The sequence below is a fragment of the Mastomys coucha genome, unplaced genomic scaffold (genome assembly GCF_008632895.1).
Source record: "Mastomys coucha isolate ucsf_1 unplaced genomic scaffold, UCSF_Mcou_1 pScaffold5, whole genome shotgun sequence".
NCBI classification, from domain to species: Eukaryota; Metazoa; Chordata; class Mammalia; order Rodentia; family Muridae; genus Mastomys; species Mastomys coucha.
Genome location: NW_022196911.1, coordinates 52,848,760 through 52,868,762, shown reverse-complemented (window position 1 = coordinate 52,868,762; position 20,003 = coordinate 52,848,760). Strand labels below are relative to the sequence as shown.

Here is a 20,003-nt window from a genome sequence, read left to right as displayed (position 1 = left end):
GGATTTGAACTCATGACCTTCTGAAGAGCAGTCAGTGCTCTTCCCTGCTGAGCCATCTCACCAGCCCTCACCTTTATTTCTGACCCGAGGAAATAAAGGCAAATTTTAACTTCCGTTTGCTTTGCTCTATTTTTTTTTTAAACTTTTTTTTCTTACAATGACTAAATATTGCTTTTTACATTAAAACTGCAATCTCATTCCCTTCAGTTACCAGCACACTTTCAATACAATTTATATGCTCTACCCAACCCGCAATCTGAGTGTCTACCATGCACTGAGCACTGGAGGTATGAATACAATGAATAAGAAACGGGCCAAATACGAATCAGAAATCAACATAACTCAGCAAATATTAGTTTTGAAAGGGTCATTATTATAGCTTCCACAGTGAATATATCTTTTTTTTTAAGATTTATTTATTTATTATATGTAAGTACATTGTAACTGTCTTCAGATGCACCAGACGAGGGCGTCAGATCTTATTATGGGTGGTTGTGAGCCACCGTGTGGTTGCTGGGATTTGAACTCATGACCTTCGGAAGAGCAGTCGGTGCTCTTCCCCGCTGAGCCATCTCACCAGCCCCAAATATATCTTTTCTTACATTTAAAAAAACCGGAAACTAAAATTTACAAAGCAGGCTCCTCGAACCCCTAGCATACATCATTACACAGAAGCCTGGCTCTCCTCCTAAAGAGGTCAAGGCTTAGAGAGGTAACAGATGTCATTCAAGATTGCAAAGACAGACAATAAAAGGTCATTAAGGTTTACATCGGGGCTAAGAAGTGGCTGTCATCAGGGACCAGGTTTTCCCTTACACCTTCTAACACCTTCGAGCTGTGTGCCTATGCCCTCACACTTCTGTGTAAGTGTGTACATGTGTGTGTATTTACGTATGTAGCCAAAGTCAGTTGATTTCGTCTGACTTCCCCTGCAATAGGGTAGATAGGAGAAAGAAGGGGTTATGCCTGTGAAGGGATCTGGGATTCTGACCACCTCCAGACCCCCCTCTGCTGGAGGGAGAAGGCAGCTCCATTTCTAGGATCTCTGTTCTGTAGGTAACATTCTGACCCTAGGAGCCTCTTCCCCTTACTCCACAAAGCAGCCACTCAGTTTGTATACATGGGATTCTCACTCACCTTCTCTGAGCTCTCCCACTTCTTCTTCTTCTTTTTTTCTTTTTTCTGTTTTGGTTTTTCAAAGACAGGGTTTCTCTGTATAGCCCTGGCTATCCTGGAACAACTCACTCTGTAGACCAGGCTAGCCTTGAACTCAGAAATCCACCTGCCTCTGCCTTCCAAGTGCTGGGATTAAAAGCATGTGCCACCACTGCCTGGCCTTTCCACATCTTAAGGGAAAAAAAAAAAAATATATATATATATATATATATATATATATATATATATATATACACACACACTCATTATTAGTGTGTGCGGATGAGTGTGTGTGGGTGTGTGAACGTGAGTGTGGAGGTCAAAGGGCAACCTCATGGAGGCGTTTTCTCTTTCCATTTTTCCTTGGGTTCCAGGGAAGAGACTTAGGTAATCAAATGTGGAAGTCTGCCGCACCATCTCTCAGCCAGATCTGCTTCTACTTCTTTGAGCACAGTTTAGTCCTCAAAGCCTGGAAGGGAACCAGACAAGCATGAGGCTTCCTTGGGACAGTGTGGAAGTCAGTAATAGCTCAGGGCCACAAGGCCAGAGGAAACAAGTAGGGACAGAAGGCAGCCGTGCCTATTTAGGATGCAGGGTTCTTTTGGAAAAGGCCAGAGCACCTTCCTTCCACATAACCCACTGTGAAACTAGGGCCCAACTAAATCCTCATAAAAGAAATGAAACTTGAAAAAAAAAAAAAGCTAGCCTCATTCTCAAATGAAAAGTGACTAGGGAGAAAAAAATATGCATGCTCTAGAGTGTCTGAAGCCAACTCCTGACTTCAACCCAATTTGTTTGGGCGAAAAAGAAAACTTCTTTTTTTTTTCAGCTGAGAGTTTTTACAGCTGAGCTCTCCCAACCCCATAAAAAACACGGTTTATGTGGGAAATAGTGAAAGACTCTTAACTCTAATACACATCGTCTAATGTAAGCAGACACAGGCACTATATAAAGCTCCTGCAGATGTTATTAAAACCAACAGAAATGCACATTTATCCCCCACGGAATGGACAATGCGAGGAAGCATCAGACCTCAGCCCACAAGCCCACATCCACTGAGCAGCCTGGCTAGGGCTGAGCTAGGGCTCCAGGCAGTCCACAGAAGGGGGAAACTGAGACTCCACAGACAGAAAGGGGGGGCTTACTCAAGGTCACGTGCAGAGTGTCTGTTTCGTCTGTTCTCAGCTTCTATTCCTAATGTCAGTCTGAGTCACCTGCTGTTTCTGTCTCTCTCTTTCTTTCTCTGTATGTGTCCCTGTGTGTGTGTGTGTGTGTGTGTGTGTGTGCACGCACCCACACATGGTGTGTGGTGTTGGAGCCAGAACCCAGGCCTCCCACACCCCAGGCAAGTGTTCTACCACTGAGCCAGCTCCCCAGAAGCCCAGCTGAGCCTCATTTTCCTTATCTACAGAAGGAGAAGCAACATCTGAAGCATCCCTGGGCCCCTGTCAGCGTAACTAGATAAGGCCAGGGTCGCATTGGCTGTTCTGTGTAGCGAGCTGGTTTCATTATTTGATTGAACCTGCCACCGCCTGCTTAATCAGGTTTGTTCACTTTGGAAAAACACAGACTTCTTTCTAGCAGGCTTGTGTTTCATGGACTTGCCCAAGGGCACATGGTCAGAGAATGAATTCCAGGGTCAAAGGCATTATACTCCATATAATGAAGGTAAATTAAGGCTCACAGAAGGTAAACTGAGGCCTATACAAGGCTGTAGCATAGTGTCTGTCTAAGGCAGCACTGTTGAGTAGAAACTCTATGCAAATCACAGAAGTGTTCCACATAGGAAATTAAAAATTATAGCTATATTAAAAGTAGGAAGAGGGGAGCTGGAGAGCTGGGTCAGGAGTTAAGAGCACTGATTGTTCTTCCAGAGGTCCTGAGTTCAATCCGCAGTAACCATATAGTGGCTCACAACCATCTGTAATGGGATCTGATGCCTTCTTCTGGTGGGTCTGAAGACAGTGACAGTGTACTCATATGAATAATAATAAAAAAAAATAGGAGGAGCCAGGTTGGCCGGAAGGCTCAGTGGGTAAAGGGTGCTTGCTGCCAAGCCTGACGACCTGAGCTGCAGGGGTTGAAAATTATCCTCTCCCTTACACACGTGCCTGGCATTGTGTGACCCACCCCCCGCCATGTGCACACAATGCACAAAACAAATGAACACATGTACTTAAAATTTATTTTAAGAATTATTATTGCCGGGCAGTGGTGGCACTTGCCTTTAATCCCAGCACTTGGGAGGTAGAGACAGGTGGATTTCTGAGTTCGAGGCCAGCCTGGTCTACAGAGTGAGTTCCAGGACAGCCAGGGCTATACAGAGAAACCCTGTCTCGAAAAAAACCAAAACCAAAACAAACAAACAAAAAAGAATTATTATTATTTTTTGAAGGCAAGTGGAAGAGCAGTTCTTCTTCTTCTTCTTCTTTTTTGGGGGGGCTTATTTATTTATATAAGTACATTGTAGCTGTCATCAGACACACCAGAAGAGGGCATCCGATCCCATGACAAATGGCTGTGAGTCACCATGTGGTTGTTGGGAATTGAACTCAGGACCTCTGGAAGAGCAGTTAGTGCTCTTAACCACTGAGACATCTCTCCAGCTCCAAGAATTATTTTAAATTTTCAAAAAAAGTTATGCTATGTGTATAAGTGTTTTGTCTGCATGTATGTCTGTGAATCACATGCATGCCTGGTGCCTGAGGAAGCCAGAAAATGGTGTCAGATCCCATGGTACCAGAGTTACAGATAGTCATGGGCCACCATCTGGATTTTGGGAATCGAACACAGACACCTGAAAGCAACTTCTCTTAACCACTGGGCTGTCTCTCTAGCTCTTAAATTTTTATTTTTAAAAAGACTTAAGAAGCCGGGCAGTGGTGGCGCACGCCTTTAATCCCAGCACTTGGGAGGCAGAGGCAGGCGGATTTCTGAGTTCCAGGCCAGCCTGGTCTACAGAGTGAGTTCCAAGACAGCCGGGGCTACACAGAGAAACCCTGTCTTGAAAAACCAAAACAGAAAAAAGAAAAAAAAAAGACTTAAGAAGGCTGGTTTTTTAACTCAAAAATAAGTAAATGGAGAGAGAGAGAGAGAGAGAGAGAGAGAAAGAGAGAGAGAGACAGAGACAGAGAGACAGAGACAGAGAGACAGAGAGAGACAGAGACAGAGAGAGACAGAGAGAGACAGAGACAGAGAGAGACAGACAGAGACAGAGAGAGACAGAGAGAGACAGAGACAGAGAGAGACAGAGAGAGACAGAGAGAGACAGAGACAGAGAGAGACAGAGACAGAGACAGAGAGAGACAGAGAGAGAGAGAGAGAGAGAGACAGAGAGAGACAGAGACAGAGACAGAGAGACAGAGACAGAGAGAGACAGAGACAGAGACAGAGACAGAGACAGAGGAACAGAGAGGCTTGTGCTAGACAGACAGCTCAGTGATTAAGAGCACTTGTTGCTCTTGTAGAGGGGGACCTATGCACAGTTCCCAGAACCTACATTGTAGTTTGCACTATGCATAATTGCAGTTCCAGGGATCTGGTGTCATCTTTTGGCCTTCAGCAGACCAGGCACACATGCACACATGCACACATGTGCCCAAACCACTTATACACACACAAATAAAAATAGTCAATCAGCAACCCAGACTTTCAGTGATCACGTCAAAAAGCCACCACTTCAAAAACCAAAACAAAACTAAGTGTTTACTGTAATTGATTGATTGTGATTGGATCCTGTGAGTAGTCCAGGCTAGCCTTGAAGTCTCTGTGTATGAGACGTGACTTTGAGCTTTGATCTTACTTCCACCCCCTAGGTGCTAGGAACAGGTGTGTCATCACACTTTACAAAGTACTAAGAACGGGACTCAGGCCTTCATGTATGCTAGGTCTGCTTTTCACTTAGGAGTTCAGTGGCTTTTTTGTTTTGTTTTGTTTGCTTTTTTTTTTTTTAAAGATTTATTCATTTATTTTATTTATATGAGTAGCTATCTTCAGACACACACCAGAAGAGGGCATCAGATCTCATTACAGATGGTTGTGAGCCACCATGTGGTTGCTGGGAATTGAACTCAGGACCTCTGGAAAAGCAGTCAGTGCTCTGAACCGCTGAGCCATCTCTCCAGCCCCTGCTTATTTATTTTTTGAGGCTGTGTCTGACTATGTAACCTTGGATGATCTGGAACTCACTATGTCGACCAGGCTGGCCTTGAACTCACACAGATCCCTTGCTCCTGCCTCATGGGTACTGCTATTAAAGCTATATGTCATCAAGCAGGGCCAAGCGTTTGACTGTTTATTCAGTGGTGTAACTCTTAAGCTGAAGAGCTCAGGTTCAGACTCAGACAGCCCAGCTCTCCAGTCTGCAGTGGGAGCCACCTGAGTTCCAGGGTGAGGCAAGAAGTGCTTAGTATGGTGTGGCATGTCCTGGGAGAGTCCTTCTGGTTCCAGATCAAGCCTAGTAAGTCAGGAGCCCTCCAGCCAATCATCTCCCAGTAACTTGCTCTTCCCCCCTTCCCCCCCCCTCCCCAGACAGGATTTCTCTGTGTAACCTTGACTGTCCTGGAACTCACTCCGTAGACCAGGCTGGCCTCGAACTCAGAAATCCGCCTGCCTCTGCCTGGGATTAAAGGCCTGTGCCACCACTGCCCGGCCCAGTAACTTGTTCTTTAACATCTCAGATGAGCTGACCAGGCCAGGTAGTGGTGGCACATGCCTTTAATCCCAGCACTACAGGTGGATCTTTTGTGGCTAGCCTGGTCTACGGAGTGAGTTCCAGGACAGCCAGGGCTATACACAGAGAAACCCTGTTTCAAAAAAAACAGGGGTGGGGGTTGGAAGAAAAGAAAAACTTTAAGCTGAGTGTGGTGGCACATGTCTTTTATCCCAGCACTTGGAGGCAGAGGCAGATGGATCTCTGTGAGTTCAAGGCCAGCCTGGTCTACAAATTGAATCCCCCCCCCAAAAAGGGGGTGGGGTGGAGTGGGTGGGGGCATGGCTGACCATATCTGTCTTCGATTCAGGCTAAAATGGATACAAGTCAGTGTTTTGAGGCTGACTATCAAGAGAGAGGCCTGCTTGGACTCCAGAGCATATATTCACAACCACTTTGAGCTAGTTAGATGAGATGTGTGCTGAAGGGCTGGTGTCGTTTTGTTTTGTTTTGTTTTGTTCTTTTTGTTTTTTCGAGACAAGTTTTCTCGGTGTAGCCTGGCTGTCCTAGAACTCACTCTGTAGACCAGGCTGGCCTAGAACTCAGAAATCCTCCTGTCTCTGCCTCCCAAGTGCTGGGATTAAAGGCATGCGTCACCACGCCCGGTGGAAGGGCTGGTGTCTTAACCTCTCTGAGTAAGAGCTGTCTTCTTTATGAAAGGGGAGACTAGCTCCTGGAGACCGGGCAAAGATGAAAAGGAAGGATGAAACAAGGCCTGGAAAACTGCCTCGCATTAGGAAGAGGGGGTTGGTGGACCACAGCCATTCATATGGCTGCTGTGGTGGCTAGGATGGCCTGCTCAGAATTCCTAGGGTATGGCAGAGTGGGGGTAGTGGTAGGTCATTCACCGGCCTGAGATGGTGTGTGTGCTCATGTGTGCACGTGTGCGAGTGTGGGGTAGAAACCTAGGCTGTGTGGCTCTGATCACTGGCTAGCTGCAAATCAAGGGCATGGGGCCAGAACTCTGACTCCCTTTCTGCTTTGCTTGTCTAGGACCTGCCTGCATCAGTAACAGCCAAAGACTTGTGGCTCAGGCTGCCGCCGACCAAGGAGAGAGCGCCCCCTGGTGGCCAGACTGCCTCTTCAGCACCGCGAGTGCAGAAAAGTCCCTCGAAATCTAAAAGCCTCTCTTGATAGAGTAGCACAGATGGGAACCCTCGCGCTAAAAGCCTCGGAGATTCTGAGCACCGAAAGGAGACCCAGCAGATTTATCAAATCGGAAGTTCTGGGCCTGATGCCAATTCCCGAGGTAACACAGGATCTGCCGTCTAAGATCACTTAGGCTTTCTGACTTCTTCAAGTCAGAGACAAAATATATCTGAGTCCCCTTGCTTTGCAAAGTCCAAAATACTAGGGCATACTTTCTATGAGCAGAGGCCACTGAAAGCCTGGCAGTCCAGCAATAAGCGACCTGCCTCCTGCTACTATACTGCTGTACTGGGCTAATGGATGTCAAGAAGCATTTTCGATAAGACTAGCCATCTTAGCCTTCTTCCATCTCTCTGATACTATCAACTTTCTTGTTCTCTGCGTGCTGAGGATTGCATGGTGCATGCAAGAGGCTCATCCCAGACCACAGGATCCCAGGAAAGGACTTGAACTCTTGGTGAGTCTGTGGGACTGTCAGCATATACCCCAGGGTTCCACCATTCTCTCTACCTCCTGGAAGGTTATCTATGACACAGCTGTCCTCACCATCGCTCCATGTCCAGCTTTGGAAATAATCCCTAGGCAGAAATATAGATATGATATCAGCAACCGGAGGGGAACAACCCTCAGCCGGAGACGGCTACCAAGAAATTGCTCAGGTTGACCTCAGCCTGAGGTCATTTAGACAAATCCCCAGAGGGCCAGGATCCTGGCATCATGGTCTCCCTCAGTCCTTACTCTGGGGTGTCCTAGGCTCCCCCTCTGGCACTTGCTCACTGATGTGGTCAAGAGGGAAGAATTTCTCTCCCATGGAGATGTAAGCAATGCCTCCTCTCCCAAGGATTAGCCAAAGCACTTTAGCCTGCTCAGAATTCCTAGGGCAGAGCGGAGGGAGGGCTGGGGGTGGGGGGGAGGGGGAGTGGAGGTGGGGGGGTAGCGGCAGGCCACTCACAGGCCTGAGAAGCAAGGAGTTTGCTGTGCTTCCTCACAGACCACGGTTAAGAGATTACACAGCACGCACTGGAAGGTCTTCACCCAGCAGGGATGATGGCTTCCCAACAGTTGCAATTGATGGAGCCCCTCTTCAGTTCAGCTCTTCCCAGACTACAAACCCTAGTTTTTCCTGAGTTCCTTTAGGCCAAGTGCCATGTCTGTAGATTTGCACACAAATGGCTGATAGAGGAGCAGCTGGAACTTCAGGTGAGGGTCTAATGACCCTGCCGTGTCAACGGTCACCAGGCTCTGCTGATGGTCTCTTACATGCAGGCGAGGTCTGATGGAGATGGTGGCAATTTTGCTCAGAGGCCTGCTCAGTATCAGCTGTCAGGCCTGTAAGGTGCTTAGCATCCAATCTGGCACACAATGAATAATGGCCAATACACTGCCAGTTGATGAGTTCTGCTTTCCTCTTTCCCACTGCCACTGTTCCAAGGCATGTGATGAAAACCTACAGAGAGCTGGGAGATGGCCCTTTATAAGACACAAGCGTTGGCCAGATTTAAGTCTGCATCATGGCTCAGCAGTGATGGTACAGGCCTTTAATCCCAGCACTCTGGAGGCAGAGGCAGGGGGAATCACTGAATTCGAGGCCAGCTTGGTTTAGGACAGCTTGGTCTATACAGAAAGTTCTAGGGTAGCCAGAGATACACAGAGAGACCCTGTCTCCAAAAACTAACAAACAAAAAATAACAAGCAGTGATCCGGAGAGACAGGTTAGCAGTAAAGAGCCTGTGACTGCTCTTCTCGAGGGCCAGGTTTTGGTTTCTAGTACCCATGTTGGGTGGCTCACAGAGTCACCTATAACTCTAGTTCCAGGGCATCTGGCAACCTCTTCTGGCTTCTCTGGGTGTGCACACAGGTAGCATAATGTATATATAACATACATATAAATGTACATAATGTACATATATGTACATATAAAATTCAAAAAGTGGCTTTGGAGTTGCAAATGTGGCCTAGTTAGTAAAGTGCTTGCCTAGAATGCATGGGGCTATGACTTTGACTTCCAACACCCATCAAACTGGAAGTACATGCCTATAATCCCAGCCCTTGGGAGGCACAGGCAGAAAGATTAGAAGTTCAAGGTCATCGTCTGCTATTTCTAGGTCAGCCTGCACTATGAGACTGTCTAAATCAGTGGTTCTCAACCTTTGGGTCTCCAACCCTCTGGGGGTTCGACGACCCTTTCATAGCCTAAGACCACCGTGCAAATCATATATTTACACTATGATCATAACAGTAGCAAAATTGCAGTTATGAAGTAGCAATGAAAATAATTTTATGGTTGGGAGTCACCGCAGCATGAGGAACTCTATTAAAGGGTTGCAGCATTAGGAAGGTTGGGAACCATTGGTCAAATGTTAATCAGGGCACACATAACTGGTGACCATTATACAGTTTGGATAACACCCAGAAAGTAGCAAGAAGCAGCTCACTCCCAAACCCAAACCCACCCATCAGGGCTCTTCCAGTTGGCATAAGTGCTGGTGGCCATCCCTGCTGTCTTTCTGCCTGGTGTCCAGTGGAAGAAGCAGCAGGCAAGAGCCATTTAATAAATCCACACTGACCTCCAGCAGTAAGGCTCTTTAGCAGAAGTGTGCTCCTGCACTGTCCCTCTCGACAACCTCTGATGGCTTCACTAATCCCATTAAACCCTGTAGGTGCCTGTAGTCCTTTTCCTGTTAATACACTTGGGCCCTGGGAAGCTAAAACCTGGCCGGAAGGTTGGGTGTACCTTGTTAACCTCCATTAGACCCTATTAAATTCCCTAACTAGAGTTGTAGTGACTTCTCAGAATCCCTCATTAAAACTGTGCAAATCCATGGAGGAGGGCCAGGCTGACCTACAACGGTGGTGGTGTGGCTTCAAAGCTCAGCACTCCGGGTTCTTCTTTCGCTGTGAGTTTGACAAGTGTTCCTGGAATCAAATGAACCTTGGGTCCACTCCCGAGTAGTTCTAACATCTCATTGTCTTTTGGGGGTGAGAGGTGGGCAAGAGCCACAACCTGTCTGAGTGTATTTACATCCCTATAAAAGGGGAGTTAGTAACAGATCCTGCTTATAGGACTATCGTGAGATGAGCTAAGTGAATGCCCGGGAGATGCTGTGTGCTGGGGAGTGTGCCTGACAGATCATAGGAAGAACCCTGTAAACTACAGGCAACTGTAGAAACAGAACATTCAGCCTCCTGCATGTAGTGTCTTTCCACATGCGAATTGGGCTCCCCAGCAGCCCGCTGGGAAGGGTGGGTAGGTTATTTTAATGTTGCTTTCTTAAATTGCTGCCATGCATGGGGCTTTCATCACCATCTTCTTCCCTCTTCCTTCTGTCGTTCTCTTCCTCTTCTTTCATAGCATATCATGTAGCCCAAGCTGGCCTCAGACTCATTTTGTAGCTGAGGATGACCTTGAACAGAGAGAGATCTGCCGTCCCATGCTTCCTGAGTCCTAGGTCTAAAGACACACACACTCCTTTGTTTCCTTCCTCCCTTTTCCTCTTTTTCCTTTTCCTTCTTTTCCTTCCTTTCCCTCCCTCTCCTCTTCTTCCTTCCTTTCTTGCTTCCTTCCATTTCTTATTTTTCTCTTTCACTCTCCTGCTTTCCTCCAATTTGCTCCGACTGACTGACGTGCTCCTCTGCCTCCCAAGTGATCACAAGTATGCCTTCCCACCTCTGGCTGGCCTTCTCATTCTGAGGCTGCCTGGATGGTGACAAGGGAAGACTAGACTTTGAAAACTTCTTCCATCAGTTGAGCTGGGTGTGCTGGAGCAACAACTACACATCTGTGGCCAGACCTGACACTATTACTCTTCTAAATGCATAGTATCAATCCGAGTCCTCAGAATGCATCCTCACACACACAGTTCAGAGCATCTCTCCACCCTCATCAGAGAGGTTTCTCATTTTTTTTTAAAAAAAGATTTATTATTATATTATTATTACACTGTATTATTAGATTATTAGTACACTGTAGCTGTCTTTAGACACACCAGAAGAGGGCACCAGATCTCATTGCGGATCTCATGTGGTTGCTGGGAGTTGAACTCAGGACCTTCAGAAGAGCAGAGCAGTGCTTGGTGCTTGGTACTTTTACCTCCACGGAGGTTTCTCCTTTTAAGTAGATGGCAATTAACACAAAATCCCAGCATAGGGGGAGGGTGGGGCGGGCTGAGGAGCTATTGGCCATTGACAGCTGCTGTGAGAGGGAGAGTTAGTTTTAGTGAAGTGATTGGTACCTGATTGGTAGGTGGACTGCAAGCCAGGGCAGGCCCCACCCACAAGGGGAACCGCAAACTGGACTTGCTAGAGAAAGAAACTAAAAAGACAAAATCTCAAAGTTGGGTAGAAAGGGATGGGAAAGTGGGAAGAGTGGGTATGAGGGTTGAGGGAGGGGTGGATATGTTCAAGATACATTGTATAGGGTTCCTGAAGAATTAATAAAAACATTGTTAAAATTTATCTTAAAAACAATCTTGCTAGTTACTCAGTGCACTCCACATATCCCAAATCCCAGCACTCAGAGGATAAGACAGGGCAACTTCCAGCTGGGGCTATGTAATGAGACCTTGTCTCAAAAAAAAAAAAAAAAAAAAAAAAAAAAAAAAAAGAAAAGAAAAGAAAAAAGAAAAGGAAAGGAAAGCCACAGCCAGGTGTCACATCTCCATAATCAACACTCAGGAGGTGGAGGCAGGAAGGTCAGGTGTTCAAGGCTGGCCTGAACATAGCCAGACTGCAGTAAAAACAAACAGAACCCAAGACAACAAAAGAGAACTCCCCTTTATATTCCTCGACCTTCTGAAGACAGCAGTGTGGGCAAGGCACAGCATGCTGAGCCTGCCCCCAGTGCTGGAAGGCTGAGCGGAGGGTTTCAGTCCATTGGGGGGGGGTGTGTCTCAGGAACCTGCAGGTTCAAAGCTCAGTCACAGAGCCCAGGCTTCTGAAACTGTGGGGTACCTGTGACTAGTTTGGGGACTGGCAACAACAAATGTCAGTGCAGGAGGAGACACAGCAGTCTGTGAGCTGGTGAAGCAAAGTTTTGATACCTTTGCACTGGGATAGTTACAGAAGGGTTTCCACTTCTGTGATCACGAGATTTGTTCAATCTGTCCCTGAAGGGTGGGGCAGAGCGTAATGGGAAGGGCCTGGACAGTCCTTTGAAGACTGCCCCCTGTGGGCATTCTAGTGGTAGTATTTCATCTGACTCCAGTCTTCTAGGCAGCCATCAATGAACTAAGGGACTTGGTATGTACTGCCTCTCTCTAGCTGAGGGACACACAGGAGGACTGAGACTTGGGTTCACGCCACTGTGATCCGAATGCCTCGCCTGTACTGAGACTAAAGGTTGTGGGTGCCTAAGGCTGTCACTGAAGCCAGTCACACAGTACTGGGGCCCAGAAGCAGCTAGGTTCTGAGCAGGAATTCAAAGGGAGCCGTGGAGTAGTCTCTTGCTCATTTAGATTGTTTATTGAGAATAAGAGTCAGGCCATCTCACCTGGGTGACACTGCAACAAGAGTCACATACATGCTAAGGAGAGTTCAGAGAACTGAGACCTTCAACAGTACAGAGCCACAGGCACAAAATCAAAATACAAATGACCCATCCCCCCAAGTTTGGCAGGAAAACAAATACAGTCGGAGGCCTGGGATGGAAGGGCACTTACTTTTCAATAAGGCAGTTACAAAGCGGATAAACCCCATTCCCCAAATATACTCCAATGGGCATTACAGGCAATAGAAGCAGGCAAGGAGGGCGCGACAGTAAGCAGAGGCAAGCTTTGTGTTCAGAGATGCCAGTGGAGGGAAACAACCCACTAGAGATGCTCCACTTTAAGCCCCAGGCCCACTTTGCCCACCTTAAACATCACAGTGACTCTTCTTTTACCTACCATAAACTAGAAGCCGTCTGTAATCCAATAAAACAGTGGAAAGGCACCCTAAAGGCACCGTGCTCCCTAAGGCATGAGCCTGCGCTCCTCCCACCTCCAGTTTGACTGCCCTGCTTGGTTCAGTAGGGACCCAGAGCCAGGGCCATCACCCAGTTTCAGAGAGAGGGTGAGAGACAGGAGTTGGGCAGAGACAGAGCCCACTTTCTAAGGGCAGAGAGGCAAGCTAACACTTCACCCCACTGCTGTGGCCCAGCCTTTGACTTCTCTGGGCCTAATTGTTACCAACAAAATTTGTGTTCAAGAATGACAGAATTGAGTTTTACAAATTGAAAGGTAAGCCTCATAATGCTCTAAATAATTATGATTCTATGTTGGGTCACATTCATGGCTATCCTGGATGGCTGGGAGCTGTGGTGGGCATGTCATTGGCCAGTCATCTTGCTAAGCTTAGCAGTTCCTATCCTCACCTTGATTCTCCTGCAGTTCTCAAGAGCCCAACTGCCTTTGAGGGGCTCCCAGGGATAAGCTCTGGGGCATTCTAGAGCAGCTTACCTTAAATCACCTGTCACAAGCAAATGAAGGCCACAAAGGCCCCTCCCTAACACGTGACCTTGGCAAATCTCTTAGGACTTTATTTCTCCTATTCACTTAGAAAGACAATGGGATAGCAACCTTGAGTGACTTTGAAAAACTGCTGTGCCCCTGAAAATGAGACCCGGAGTACCTTCAGCTTTTGCGGTGACAGGGTGACATCCACATGGGAACCAGAAGGGATGAGCCCTCAGCAACCTTGGGACCTTAAACTCCTGGCAAAGCCGTGTGCTGTTTAGAACCCTCCAGCTAAAGTTTCCCCTCAGAGATGCCAAAGGTTTTGTGTGGCCAGCATGGGACTAAAATCTCCATGGAGGCGGACTCTTGTTAGCAGGCTGGGGCCCTGCTGGCAACTTTGGCATGAGTGAGGGCTGAGGGGTTTGTCTAACATCTCCAACACCGACCAAGACCAATAGACAAATACTGAGCAGTAAGGGGGGGGGGCGTGAAAACACATTGTATCCAGCTGTTCCTTTCTGCAAAAAAGATACAATGTGTGGGACAATGCTAAGACGGGTGGGTTCCTCTGTCCATGAAAGACTCTGCCTACGTGGCCCCCCAAATTAGAGAGCATGGAAAAAAGGCAGAAGCTAACAAGAGAACAGTCTTCCCTAGGAGGTAGTGAGCTCTCTGTCCTTGGAGGTAACCAAGTGCAGACTGCTTCTAGGCTGGGATGGGTATAGGCAGAATGTCAGCACCAGTGGAGAAGCTAGGCGGGAGGACTCAAGAGTCTTTCCAACCCTTTGGATTCTGTCGTACCACAGAGAGCCTTCAGATGGTATTGATGAGGTAACTTCTTTGGGACTATGCCAGGGACCACCTGCTGCAGTGGACAAGCTATCCTGCCGCCACACACCAGGCAGTCACTCGGTAAAATATTAACAGGAAGTGTACACACACACACACACACACACACACACACAACCTCCAGCTGCAACATTAAGGTTTGTTCTCTGAGAGGCTATTCTGAGTACAGCTACCCATGGCAGAAACATGCAGCACACAGAGGCCATGTTCCTCGAGTCACACCTCCCACTTGGAATTTTGGTTTGCCGCCTCTTTTTTCACAGTTTGTTCCATGAAATGAGAGTTCTGTCCACTTGTGTTGTAAAAAATTTCAAGCCCCAAATGAATGGCAGGCTATGGATGTCTCCAGGTGATCCCTTCAGGGCATCCTGAAGAACTACACCAGGCTGGATCAGAGACAGGAAGCCATACTACTTCTGGGCTTGAAATTTCAGTTCTGCCCAGGAGCACCAAGTAGAGAGATCATGCTGAGCCATCACAGGTGTGTGTGTGTGTGTGGGGGGGTCATGGACAGGTGATATGAAAATACAGGAAGCCAAGATAAGCACTGCTCTCTCTAGTCCCCGCTGCTCCCTAAGCCAGGCCTGGGCCCTTCTTGAAGGCAGCAGGCTCTTGCCCACTACTAGGCCAGCAGATGAGGGGCCAGGGGCTGTTGTTCTGACGATACATCATATGTCTAAACATGAGAAAAATGTAAGTTCAAATAGCTTTGCCTTTTCTCTCGGGCAATCTGTTTTGAAAGGTTGAAAAAGATATCCCTGGTCGGTGTTTCTCCAAGGCTGCCTGCATCAGAGGACGAGGATTCTGAGGTGGCATCTGGCTGGAGGGCAAACACTCACTCCCCAGCTTGGATCTGGACATAGAACATGGTAATAAAGGGAGCCTAATGCCACATCTTGCCCAGAAGTGAGCCTCTCCACAGGAAGCTAGACTTTAAGGAAACAGTCACACGGCTTACATGCCCACAGTTTTGGTTTAAGTATTAGAAAGCTACATTTTCTTCTTCATAAGACACTGACATTTCCACAGGGCCCGTTAAGTTAAAGATTCCATTTGCCCTCACACATCAGCTGAACCAGAGGACTGCATTTTGAGTGTTCCTGGGAGCTCGGCCACAATGGAACACATGGCATGTTAGTAACACGAGGGGCCCTGTTCCCACTCCACAAAAGCATGGCGCTCTGCTCCATAGAGGGAAACCATCGCACGTTCCTCACTCACTCAGTGCGGGGTTAGTTCTGATCTCTGAGATGGCACTCAGGTCAGCCATCCAGGAGATGTTAAAACTGTCGGGCCAAGCCTCTGTTCTCCTGTTAGGGCTTAAGAAAAACTCAGAATTGAAGTGGAATAGAGGGATGAGACATTTGGCCCAATACATACAGTATGGTTGGAAATAAGGAATCTTTCCTATCCTCCTACACCCTTTGCCCCACAAAGCAATCGGGAATTCTATACAAGTCTTTGTACATGATAACTTTGCTTTGCTTCTGGTTCTGGCAGAACTAGATAGAAGGGTCTGATTTGAACAATGACAACATTTAATACTTAAAATATTACCTTAGCAAGCATTCTCCCCAAAAGGAGGCAGATTCTGAGTTTTTCACCCCAACCTCAGGGGGCAGGGACTTTTCTCACCCAGGCTCATGATCTCCTGCCTCCAAGGGCCAAGGAGCCAAGTGCAGCCATACTGTCTTTCCAGAGCTGGGCTTTGGCAGCTTTCCTGCAGGCTGTGCACTGAAGACTGGAAACACAAGCCCAGCCACCCCATCTCTGCCCGTCAGAGTGGTTCTTGTCAGAAGCATACAGGTCACGGTATACACCTCATTCTGGATAAAATGCAAAAGACCCTTATGGAAGGAAATAGTTTTGTTTATATTTTTTAAAAAAAGAATCACTTAGTGTGTGTGTGTGTGTGTGTGTGTGTGTGTGTGTGTGTGTGTCAGGGACAGTCTGCTACATGGCTAGGAACTGAACTCAGGTCATCAGGCTTGGCAGCACGTGCCTTTGCCTGATGAACCATGCCCAGGTTCACTGTTTTGTTTCTGAGATAGGGTCTTTAGCCCAGTTACCCTTGAGCTCACTATCCTGTCTTGTTCTTCTGAATGGTAGGACTAAAGCATGCACTATCATGGCCAGCCTATGTCTTTTGTCAATTCTGGAATCTCAACAGACAGTTTTGCATGTTCAACTGTCCAGAGGGCCTTGCTTGCCTGGACTCCTTGTGGAGGGGGCGGGCAGGGTGTCCTCCACCTCTAGTGGTTAAGCAGAGAAAACACAAAGCACAAGTCTCAGTGGCAGGAGGAGTGAAGCAGAAGCTGCGTAGCTGTGACAGCTCTTGGCCAACACACACTGAGCATCCACTGTGTACAGGTCACAGGGCACATTGGGGACTAGTGTCAAACTGATTTGCTACTAAATGGCAAAATGTGGCGTGCCTCTGTCCCCAGTGGGCAAGGGTCAGTGCAAACATGGGCCTACTCTGTAATTCCACTGTCACTGAGCCGCACTGCCGGGGCTGGGCCTTGCTCTTGGCAGCCTGGGACTGCATGGTGACGGCCAGGATGCCCATCACCCAGCATTTTTAGAACTGACTTAAAGCTTTGCTGAGCACTCTAGACACGGTTTTAAAACTCCTTTTACAATACTTTTTTTTTTTTTCAGTGTGAGCAGATATCTTAATGTCTTTCTACACACATGCTGACCTGTGAGAATATAATCCTCCTGACAGACATTTACAGTATCCATCATTCAAACTTTATTTACAGTAGATATGAACAGTCCTTATTGGCTGAGATGTTGCAGAGGCCGCCTGTCACCAAGCAGTACACAGCTGTCCTCTCATCAAGGCCCCCACCTCACCCGGGTGGCTGCACCTCACTCAAGCTGCTTGCTGCCCTCTGATTTCTGGTCCAGTCTGCTCCTGTTACTCTTCACCATGTAGATGAAATAGGCAAGCGTCTCTTTCTCATTCACTGGTATGTTCCTGAAGTGTCGGCTCACCGTCTACACAGGAGAAAAGACCAAAGTCCCTTAAGCTAGGTGCAAATTGGGCCCTACATCTTAACGCTGCAAAAAGGGAATGGGGGCCACTTCCAGAAGCGACTGCCTAGCACTTAGACTTGCCAAGGAGCTGCAGGATATAGTGGGCCCCTTGCTCCAGAGCTTAGCTGCTTTTTTCCCCAGCTACCAGAAGTGTACCACTGCAGCCCAGGACGGCATCAAGGTATGGATGTACTTTAGTAGCATCTAGCCATCCCTGGCATGACTTCAGCTACCCTGTGGTGTAAGGAGGCTAAGACTTCCTTGCTTGGCCAATTGCCACCAAACTTTTCAGGCTCTGGAAGTAGACCAAAAAAAAAAAAAAACCTTTAAAATTGTGTCAAGCTGGGTGTGGTGATGAATACCTGTGATCCCAGCCCTCAGGAGGCCAGACAGGTCAGGAGTCCAAGACCAGCCTCAGCTGCCTTGACTACACACACACACACACACACACACACACACACACACACACACACACTCTAAAATAAAAACCACCCCAATATGTTAAATGAACAATTGAAACAGATGTGTCTGGCCCCAAGAATTTCTCTAGGTGGGGATAGCCGCTCCTGGGAAAGTCTGCCAGTACAGAGGAGGGTGCTCACTGCTCATGGCCTGATTCTGCTGTTGTTGTCTTAGTCCTGGAGAAACACACTGCCTTCTCTTCCCTACTCTTCTTTGTAGCTGGCAATGATTAAGCAGCAAAGCTGAGTGCTGCTGTTGCTCTTGCACCTCTACGCAGGCAGGCGAGGGAAAGGCTGAAGGGTAGAGACACATCAGCTGGAGCCCAAGGCAAGCCGGTGGGCGGCAGCTTTCCAGTAGACCTTCATGGATGAGGTGGTCAGGGCAGAACAAGAAAAGACCTGGAAATAATAGATCTCTGGATTGTGTTTTTCTTTCTCTGCCTCTGAAACTCTTTGCAACAAGCGGCAGGAGAATCAAGAGAGATGAGGAAGCCAAGTTCGTGTCATGTGTCTAGATTGGAAGCTGAGGCAGGGGGATCAGCTGAGCCTATCAGCACTGCTAGACTGCACATGAGAGAGGGAAGGGGAGAGTTGCTAACAGTGACTCGCCATCACAGACAGAAGAGTTAAGTTAAAAACTCAATGGAGGCCGGGCGGTGGTGGTGGCGGCGGCGGTAGCGGCGCACACCTTTAATCTCAGCACTTGGGAGGCAGAGGCAGGTGGATTTCTGAGTCCGAGGCCAGCCTGGCCTACAAAGTTGAGTTCCAGGACAGCCAGGGCTATAGAGAGAAACCCTGTCTCAAAACAAACAAACAAACAAACAAACAACCCCCCCCAAAACCCCAAAAACCAAATAAAAAAACCTCAATGAAGAAAAAAATGTTCTTGAGTGCCACTAATTATATAAGAAAAGGTTCTATTAACATCAGAAGTCAAGAAAATGTGTGTGTATGTGTGTGAGTGTGTGAGGAGGGAGTCATAGAACCTGGAGGTTGAAGGGAAAGCTCATTAGTAGATGATTTGTCATATAAAGAATCCTGAGTTTGTTCTTCATTACCCAAAGAAAAATCAAGCCCTAAACCTAAAGACACATCAGATAATCACACTGACACACCTATATTGATTATATCAAGAACTTTGCAAAAATGATGTCAAAACTCAGAATCAAGAGTCTTTGGGTTGCCATGTGACTTTTAAAGAAAGTCCAGCCCTGTCTGTGCGTGGCTTCCTTTGGGAAATAGGACTTTCTATTCCAATGTGGAAAGCTCTTGATGACACATGGGAGGGGTAACTGGAACACAGGAGCATAGGCTGGGCCTCTCTGATTTACCCACCTACCTCTGCTAGCTGGGCCTTGTTGAAGCCTGGTCTGGTCTGCAGCTTGTAGTGCCGTTTGTAGCGTCGGAGAGTGTTCACCTGCAGCTGGAACAAATCAACCTGGAAAAGAGAGAGAGTTATGTCTGAGTCCACCCTGCCTGGCATGCCCTAAGGAGGGCTGAGGAGGGAAGAAGTTGGAGACACTGTCCACCGAGGACTAGGGACTGGCAAGGAGGCCAAAGGCAGGTGTGGAGAGGGCTCTGTGTGTATGGAGGAGAGAGGCTGAGGCACAAGAGAGGTAGTAGTAGAGAAGAAGTTAGGAGGAGAGAAGGAGGATGATTCTGAGCGTAGACACCTGGAGCAGAGGCGGGGCTGGGGCAGCAAGGAACGGGGTAGCATGTCCCAGGTTGGGGATGTGGGGTACTTCAGGGTGGAGCTGGGTGGGCTGGAGGGTAATGGGGAGCTGCAGCACTGGCCCTCTAGTGAGCAGACAGAGCTGAGCCCTGCTGCGGCCTATGCTAAAGGACTCCAGCCTATCTAGGAAGGCCAGCTGAGGGACGCCTGAAGGAGATAAGCTGGAGTGTGGCTGGGCAGAGTTCACAGGGCGGCAGTGGAGGAGCGGCAGTGGAGGAGCAGAGGTGCTCAGCCTCAGAGGTCACCTTTCTGAAAGGCTGTGCAGTAATCCTTCTGCAGGTCAGGGCTGGCATCTCTACAGATAGCTGGATAAGGGACAAGAAGGGCTCCTATCTCTTGGTTCAGCTAACCTAGGAAGCGGACAAACTACCTACTCATGAAATACAGAAGGTCCAGAAACACTGGTTGCCTCTACCTGCCTCCAGGAGAGACTTTTGATTCAGGCAAGTGGAACTCATTTGAAGAAAAAAAAA

The 20,003-nt window shown here is 47.8% G+C and overlaps 1 protein-coding gene across 1 annotated transcript in view; it reads right to left on the bottom strand.

Annotated features, from left to right (window-relative positions):
• Positions 1 to 12,456: 12,456 nt before the first annotated feature.
• Positions 12,457 to 20,003, bottom strand: part of Sap30l (SAP30 like) — a 12,666-nt gene continuing 5,119 nt past the window's right edge. Inside the window, exons 3-4 of the mRNA XM_031352719.1 lie at positions 19,138 to 19,236; positions 12,457 to 17,298 (exon numbers count right to left, since the gene is read on the bottom strand). Coding sequence (XP_031208579.1) covers positions 17,170 to 17,298; positions 19,138 to 19,236 — 228 coding nt within the window. The 3' untranslated portion in view covers positions 12,457 to 17,169. The remainder of the gene's footprint in view (positions 17,299 to 19,137; positions 19,237 to 20,003) is intronic.